At 37.3% G+C, this 9219-nt stretch overlaps 1 protein-coding gene across 2 annotated transcripts in view; it reads right to left on the bottom strand.

Annotated features, from left to right (window-relative positions):
* Positions 1-1907: 1907 nt before the first annotated feature.
* LOC123752816 (putative uncharacterized protein DDB_G0282129) overlaps positions 1908-9219 on the bottom strand; it is a 28342-nt gene continuing 21030 nt past the window's right edge. For both annotated transcript variants that reach the window (XM_045734846.2, XM_045734847.2), the window contains one exon: positions 1908-7148. In XM_045734846.2, the coding sequence (XP_045590802.2) occupies positions 7090-7148 (59 nt within the window). In that variant the 3' untranslated portion in view covers positions 1908-7089. The remainder of the gene's footprint in view (positions 7149-9219) is intronic.

Here is a 9219-nt window from a genome sequence, read left to right as displayed (position 1 = left end):
CATACCTGAGTGCCTGAAATGTATCACTGTTAAACATCACGTTATTCTCTGCTCCCCAGTCAAAAACTTTATTAATATACTGTATGTGTTTAGCTTTTCAATAGCTTCAGCAGAGGTAATTTTGATGCTGATTTTTGTGTCATCTGCAAAGGATGATACGAAGCTGTGACTTGTATTTTTGTCTATAGCTGATATGATAAAAATGAAAGCAGTGGTGCAAGGACTGTACCCTGCAGTAACAGAGCTTTTAACTGCACTTAGACTCTATTTTATTTGGTTGACTGTTACTCTTTGTTCTCGGTTCGACAGAAAATTGAATATCCACCGTCCTACTTCACCTGTTATTCCCATTGACTTCATTTTGTGTGCTATTACTCCATGGTCACATTTATCAAATGTCTTTGGGAAGTCTGTGAATACCACATCTGCATTTTGTTTTTCTTCTATTGCCTCAGTTATTTTGTCATAGTGGTCAAGTAGCTGTGAGAGGCATGATCTTCCCGCTCTAAATCCATGTTGGCCTGGATTATGAAGGTCATTGGTTTCCATGAAACTAGTGACCTGACTCCTGCTCACTCTCTCAAACACTTTCATTATGTGGGACATAAGTGCAACTGGTCTATAATTCTTAGCCAATGCTCTGCTCCCTCCATTGTGTAGAGGAGCTATGTCTGCTGATTAAAGCAAATCTGTTATCTCCCATGTGTACAAGCTCTTCTGCCACATTACACAGTGCCTGTGATACTGGCAACTTGTATTTCTTTATAAATATTGAATTCCATGAATTTGGACCCGGGGCCAAGTACATGGGTTTATCAATTTCTTTCAAAATCTTCCATGCTTATGCTGATATCATTTATATTTTCAGGGGATTGGATAACATGCATAAAGAAAGAATATGCTTCGGAAGTCAGTTGTTCTATTCCTTGTGTGGGATTTTTATTACTTGGAACAATTTCCCATTGAATGTTTGTAAGTACCCTATTTATTTTGTCCCAGTCTATCCTTTTATTATTAAAATTGAATTTACTGAATAACCCCTCTTGCTTTATAATTGTTTTAGGTTTATTATGAGTATTGATGTTAGTTTGCATTTCAATGAGCTTGTGATCTAAGTGCATCATGAAGTAATGAGCAATAGTAATAGTACAGTAGTAGTTACTGAAAAGAAGCAGGAGTAAAAAAAATAGGAGTTTGGGTTGCAAAGGCCAACAACCTCACAGATTAGATAATCCTGTGGGAACAGAACAACTCTTGAATCAAATCAATAGGCACCATAAGAGAGGGTTCTATTGCAAACCAACAACTTGTTGCTTGGTTGCAATTTTGTAGGTAAAAGTATCAGTAAGGGCTTTCAACATAATAAGCATTTGGCAGCTTGTCTCCACTGACCAAGGCAGTACCAAATGGGCCATCTGTTCATTCAAGAGAGCAAATGTTACAAAACAATAAAATATTATAACAAAATGTCTGTTCTCAAGGTGAAAGTAATATTCTTGAATCACACTCCACCCTGTGAATTATTTTGTGCCCAGAAGTTTAGCATTAACACCAGAATGTTACATGCACAAAACTCCTTTTTAAAATACTTCTTTGGAGGACACCTAAAACCACTATTGCAAGTTCCCTATGAGGGTGAAGCGAAAAAATATAAATGATAAATTGTATTTTTGGAAGAATTTGATATATCATTGGTTAAATCTAAGAATAATGTTTACTTGCAAACAGGAAGAGTTGGTTTAGACTAGGTCTTTGATGTATCTTTGTACATACACCCACAATTACCTGTCACTACCATGAACATCTCTCTTTTCTTCGAGTTTAAAGTACTACTATAGTTGAATGGGAACAGAATTTATGATTATCAATAAAATACAGCACTACATAAGGTTAGAAATACAAGGTCATCAAACAAATCACATATTTATTGACAAGTTTCCGAGAGAAAAAGAATATGTGAAAGATGTACAAAAATATATATTGCTAGATTCACATCATTCACATTATTGACTAACAACAGTATGGGTTAAAAAATGTTCCTCATCTGTTGGAGAAATATATCCATTTCATTATCAATGACAAAGAAATGCCTAACTAAAATATGGCTATTCAAAAACTATTTTCAAATAGTATGTATAAAATCATGCCTGCTCAATGCAGAATCAAATTTCATAATCATTGCAAAAATACCCTTTTGAGCTGAAGAATGTCATATAAAACTCTTCAAGCATAATAAAGCAGTTATGACAAGAGATGATTGTGGATTGTTTATTTCACAGTATATTGCACTATGGCTCCACTATCCCCCCCTCCTCATGTTAACATGACATGGCATATCTGCTTTGTTTTGTGGTATCACATCTAAAGAACCATGTAATATAACACACACTTTCAACACAAATGGTACCCCGAACAAAGCTCTTCATTTTCCATTGTCAGTTTCTTTTGATAAATATGTACCAACACAACCAATATGACCTACAACCAGCAATTTCTACTATCAAATAAGTAAACATATAATGATCAATTAATAACTTTGGCTATAATGCCCCAAAAGGAATTACATAATATATGACTGAGTATTGCTTGAGAACATTAAGTGGTAGTAAATAATCAGAAAATAAATAGGAAACCAATTATAGTAAGTACTACCAGCAGGTAAAGTGTCACATATATTTTGATTACCAACTACAATATATTACAACAAATCTAATTTTTGAGAAGTATAAGTAGTGCATGCATAGCATGAAACAATATAACGTAGGCTTACTGTTCATTTGTAATCAATATTAACTCAAGAGAAAACATTGCACCATTTTATATGTTATACCAAAATACACAATTCATCTAGGTATATATCTAAAAATTAACAAACTTATACATCAGAATTCAGCAGATAACCAATTTATAGATATTTTCATTTTTATTTCACTGTAATGTTGTGACCCACAGTATGTTCAGTCGTGCATTACAACTCCTACATAATATTGGAATCTTGAATGTCTAGGAATAATATACAAACCATAAATGCCATAAGAAGACAGTGTGTGAACTTTGTGCATGTACATGTATGCTAGGGGATATACACTAGTATATACATCATACCTAATAACCAGAACTGCACTACTTTGCCAAGTAAATAAGGCCCTATTTTGCCTAACAGCTAGAGCAATTTTTAAAAATTCATATGTTTCTCTCTAAATTAGCTCACCCATAATAATATTAACATTATATCAACAAATAATTAACAACCTGAATTAGTCTAGTCTTTACATAGATCTAGTTTTACATGTTAGGAAGTATTGACAAATAATAGGCATACAATATATAGGTTAGGTCAGGTTTCCAAGTTTTGACTCGAAAGAAAATCCTAATGCAAGGCAGGGCTATTTCATTTGAATTTCCCACCTGCTTTATTTTGAAAATACTGTAAGGGACAGTTTGTGAGCTACCCTGCTTGTAAGAATAGCAGGGGAAAACTAGGCCTGCTAGGTACTTTATTATTATATTAATGAAGTGAAGGTTTTTTTGTTGCCAACTCTCTCCGTTATAGATTCAAAATATCAAATGCCAGAATGGAGCACAAATTATAATACAATGTTACTTTCAGTAATACATTTAGATTATAAAAACTTAAAACAATATGGGGACACTACATATGAAGCACACAATATTAGGTTACCCCAGCCTTACAAAACAGAGAGTACTCCTCACACACTTCCATACATGTGCAATGCCAAGTTATGGAATGTGGAATAGGAGAAAATAGACCATACATAGCCTACAAATTGTGAAAAATCCTTAAACAAAATTACGATAAAGAAAAATCTAGGGGGGTTCTAGATAAAAAAAAAAAAAAAAATCACCACCTAAGGACCACAAAGAACATAGTGCAAGGAGCCTATGCTACACTTTCCAATGTCAGAACATGGACAGTCAAATACCAAAGAAATGGTCCACAACCTCTGAGTCCAAAGATGGTATATGCAGCAGTTCTATGGTTATCTTGAGATAATTTCGGGGCTTAGCATCCCTGCGGCCCGGTCTTCAACCAGGCCTCCTTTTTGTTATACACCCCCAGGAAGCAGCCCATAGCAGGTGTCTAACTCCCAGGTACCTATTTACTGCTAGGTGTACAAGGGCATCAGGGTGAAAGAAACTCTGCCCATTTGTTTCCGCCTCCACCGGGGATCAAACCCGGAACCTCAGGACTATGAATCCGAAGCGCTGTCCACTCAGCTGACAGGCCCCCCGGTGCTGGTGCCCATATCTTAAGAAGCACATCAACAAACTCAAAAAAGGTGCAAAGACATGCAACTAAATGGCAACCGGAATTGAAGGACAGGAGCCATATGCATTTAGGCACATAAATATGCCAAAACTAGAAGATTGAAGAAAAAGAGGCGATATGATCACTACGTACAAAATAGTAACAGGAATTGACAAAATTGATAGGGAAGAATTTCGGAGACCTGGAAATTCAAGAACAAGAGGTCGTAAATTTGAAGTAACGAACAATAATATAAATATAAAACTTTTAAAAATATAAAACCGTTTTATAAATATAACAATTATAAATATAAAACTTTTATTTTCTAAAAATTTGTCTTGTTAGGCAACTCTGCCTATTAAGTACCAACACATGTATATGTGTAGTAATAAGTGTACATGTGTGTGTGTGTGCGTGTGTATATAAATATGAAACTATGTATGTATAAACAGTATAAGTACAATATCTGGGTGTTGTTCATATACTGTAACTAATAGCCAAAGTTTGCTAACAAGCCAAAATTCCTTAAATATAAAAAGTTAAACAAATTGTCAGTTTTGATAGATATTTTAAAATTAATTTACTGTATGTGATATAGATTACATTTACTTTGAAGCAAAACTAACTTAGTAACCTGCCTAAGCAATGGAAAATTATGCCTAAATAAATTAGTAATTATTATCAATCTGTTCATTTCATTAAAATCAGAATTTTAAAAGACAATTAAAAAATACAAGGGTTGACAGTGCAGTTCTGGCTATTTGAAAATCAAACTGATAATATTTGAGTGAATTAGTGTCTATTTTAACACATCCTCAGTAGTAGTTGTAATGATAAACTGGGAGAAAAAGACAGTACTGTATTTGTATTTGATATATCACGTTATTATGATTTCTGTGTATACAGCACAGTACTTTATATATAGAATGATGATGAAAATGACAGGTTAAGTGTAGAAGCATACACTGTAAGGAATAAAACTAAGTGTAGGATATAAGCTGGAATAAGGTCATGTCACCTTTCATGGATGATGCACCTTACTGGAATACTTGTCCAGTAATGCTCTTCATTTTTTTTTAGTAAACAAATTGAAAATGTAATCAGAATGTACATGATACTGTGATGTACATATATCATAGCAGATTCAATAATATACACAATTTTCATTCCTTGTAAATATACAGTACAATATTGGTTTGTCTTATTATTTCTTCCAAGGGTGTGTTACAACAAAAAATTATTTCATGTTTCACTTTCCTTCATGGTATACATATATATATATATATTTATTTTAGACATTGTACACAGATACCACTACAGTATACTGTATTTATTTTGTCTTAAAATATAATGAAAAGTAAAGATACCAATAATATACAAGTAGGGCTGCTGGAAGTCATACCTCAGGCACTTCTCTATATATCTGTAACTACTAACTGGGAGCAGCATTGGACTGGTCAGTGGAGCACTGAGGTAGCAGGTACATATTTGCGGGTCAAGTCCGCCTCAGGTTACTGAGGTAGTTAGCTGGCCAAATGTACATTCCACTGGCTGATAAATTAATTTTGGTGACCATTCAAATAAGTAGCATAATTCTAATTGTAACTCGAGTACAATTAGGACCAATAAAAACAACACCAAATCTTTTTTTCAACAATTTGAGCCAGAAACTATTACACTCAAAAGTCATACTGTCATGGAATTTATTTATATGCAAGATTAATCTTAATTATCTACATCATCTATCCTTTCTGGGGAAAGCCCCTAGTGACTCCCTGAAGCTTACTATCATTGATAATGTGCCAGCTACTAGATCACATCAGCCACAGAATTCTATATGGACTACTGGGGGCCAAGAGCCAGAACCTGGTCCTCTCATACATGCATAGGGAGTAGTGGCATTTATATATTTATTATGTCATCACAGGAAAGGCACCCAGAAAGTCAGCAAAACAAAACGAACCACAGCTGGCTTTAGAAAAGACCAAAGCTTTAAGAACCGACAGAAGAACTCCCTGAAGAATGTAAATAAATGATCAAAAGGTTTTAAAACTAGTTCTCGAGGGAGTTCTTCTGGTGGTTCTTGAGGTTTTGGTCTTTTCTAAAACCAGCTATGGTCTGTTTAGTTTTACCGACTTTCTGGGTATGGTATGCTCCATGCACCTCTGTGAGCGGACCAGGTTCTGGCTCTGTCTCCAGTACGCCCTACAGAACTTCATGGCTGATGTGACCTAGTAGTTGGTACACTATCAGTGATAGTAGATTCAGGGAGCCTCCGGGGCTCATCCCAGAAATTGGCTTTTCATTTCATTCGACACACTGGGTTTTTTAATGGTGTATTAAGTTATACTCAACACACTGAAAATTCACAGATATAATGTTTATCTTACAAATTACAACTAATTTTACAGTGCCATAAATTACCATCTGCATTAAGTGCTTAGTCTTGTTATAGATCCAATTTCACTTATTATAACATTACACATTTAAATTACTTTTAAATTGGCATGTCCTATATCAATAGGTTATAGAGTATTACACATTAATTACTTTAATGCAAGTCACAATTATAGAAGACTGGTTTAATATCTTCTACAAATGTAGTTCCTGAAATATTTTTGCATTAGTGGAAAATTACAAAAATTTATTATCAGAAATGCACTCCTACATATAAATAACAACCTACAATATTTGGACAGTTATATAAAAATTCAGATTTGATGAGGAACCTATATTTTTTATCTTATATTTATTTTCATCAATAAATTATCAACACTATATCACATGAGTCAGGAAGTAAGAGCATTACAACCATTATGTCACGTTAACGTTCCTTCCCAAGCATCCAACCGCTGCTTTGCTGCTAACCTCTTGCGTGCTGTAACAAATTCAATCAAGAGCCATAAGTATATTGAAAGGAATACACTATAGTACGACTTCATTCAAACAAACCTCGCTCTACTGAAATCCTTCATTGGTTGTGCAAATTCATGTACATTAAAAAAATTAACAAATGTCTGTTTCTGTGAGGACTGCCCATTTAGTGAACCAAATCATTTAAAACAATAATACAGTATTTACAAAAGACCAGTGATGAATGTAATGAAACACCAATTTTTGGGTGAGCACTGGTGGTTTTCTGAAGCTACTGTTTCCGATGTAGGTGCCAACTATTAGGGGCCATCAATCGCTGTTCTCAGGTCTTCTGTTTTCTGAAGGGAGCCCCTTGTGGCTCCATGAAGCTTACTACCCAAGAAGGAAGAAATGGTCACACACCAGGGAGGAGGGAACACCACAGGTATCAAAACGAACACCAAGACCGCTGGACAACAGAGCCGACCCAATGACATACAGTACAGTGGTAATGAAACCCGGGAACTCTATCCAAACATGGGCCCCCCAACAGCCCGCACGACCTGCCTAAACCTCCATGCCTGAACTAGCCAGGACAGAGACATGAGGACAGCCAAAAAATGGCAAACCCCCAAACCCCACAGGTGTGAGGAAAGACCACAGGCTGGCACGCAGGGAAACACTGCGGACAACTTGAAAATAAAAACCCTGGAACTGGGGACCTAGAAGACCAGAGCAACCCACAAGGCACCCACCGAGGCAGAACCAGTGGCACAAGGGCCGTGGCAGAAACCACCACCCGAGAACAGCTGAAGCACCCCTCACTGTACAAGCAAACCTCAATGATGCAAGGACTCTTCCAGAGGACAACCGACCCCATTGCAGTCAGAAAAGAAGGGGCCAGCAACAACAAGGAAACAGCCCAACAGGGCAAAAGGTCATGAACTGGAGCCAGAAGAGAGCACCAAGCTCGGGTACCAGCAACCAGAAACAAGCCGAACAGAAGGGGAAACCAACATGGAATGGAAAAGAGAAAAGAAGTAACGTGGGCCAGAGACCAAGCCAGCCCAGGCTGTGCAAAGCAGGTTGGGGGAAAAGAGCCAAGAAAGTGTCAACCCCAAATGCAAACCACATTGGTCCTGCCAGCACCGCAAGAATAAAGAACATGAGGTGACAGAGGAGGCATAAGATGCTGACAAAGAGAAGCTAAAAGAAAAAAAGAAGGAATCAGACAAAACTAAGGACAGCAAAGAGGATGAAAGAACTCGAAGAGGACGAAGGCTTGGTTGGAGATGCCTGGAACCTCCAGAAAGTAGGTAGGTATATAACACCACACACCACACTCTGCTGCCCCAAGGAAAACAACAGGTGGGATATCTCAACAAAACCACCCGAGTGCCAAAAACCCAAGAGACAAAGGCAGGCCATCACGACCCGAGCCAAGTGCGAGAAAATGTACTGGGCCAGAAACAGGCTAAGGGAGAATCTAGAAGCGGGAAACACCAGACCCTACCACAAATCTACCAACCGAAGGCTGATAGAATGACCCAAACGGCCCACAACTGTAGGACCAGAAGGAGGCAAACTGGGCATGCCACCCCCACACCACAGTACCAACAGAAAAGAACCGCCAAAGGGCTGGCACGAACCCCGAGATGCCTCCTTGGAAGAACAGCACCAAACAAGATGCAGACAAGGCAGCAAAGACCCCGCCTGCCCAAACTGCCACACGCCAAAAAGGTGGCCCTCAATAGGACGACAGGGCCCAGGAGCAGAAAAATGAAACACCATAACTTCTGAGTAGAGGAGAGGTGGAAAAAAGGGCCTAAGCTGAATACTAGTGAGGTGACATAGTGAGGCCAAGAAGGATAAGTGGACTGGATCCTGGGTAGCAACCATATTAGCCTGGCCACAGGGAGTAGAAGAACTCCTGAAACCCTCTCCAGGTGAGCCATTAAGATGCAAGTCACATCCTAACCATATACTCAGTTAAACCACTCAGAAGAGTACAAGACTTGTGTAAATCTTTACATAAAATACACAAATACAGTACATAAAAGTAGGGGTCTTTATTTAATTTTTACTATATTAATTAT

Source organism: Procambarus clarkii, chromosome 17, assembly GCF_040958095.1.
Source record: "Procambarus clarkii isolate CNS0578487 chromosome 17, FALCON_Pclarkii_2.0, whole genome shotgun sequence".
Lineage (NCBI taxonomy): Eukaryota > Metazoa > Arthropoda > Malacostraca > Decapoda > Cambaridae > Procambarus > Procambarus clarkii.
Note: the sequence above shows the minus strand (reverse complement) of the source record. Positions and strands in the feature narration are given on the sequence as shown.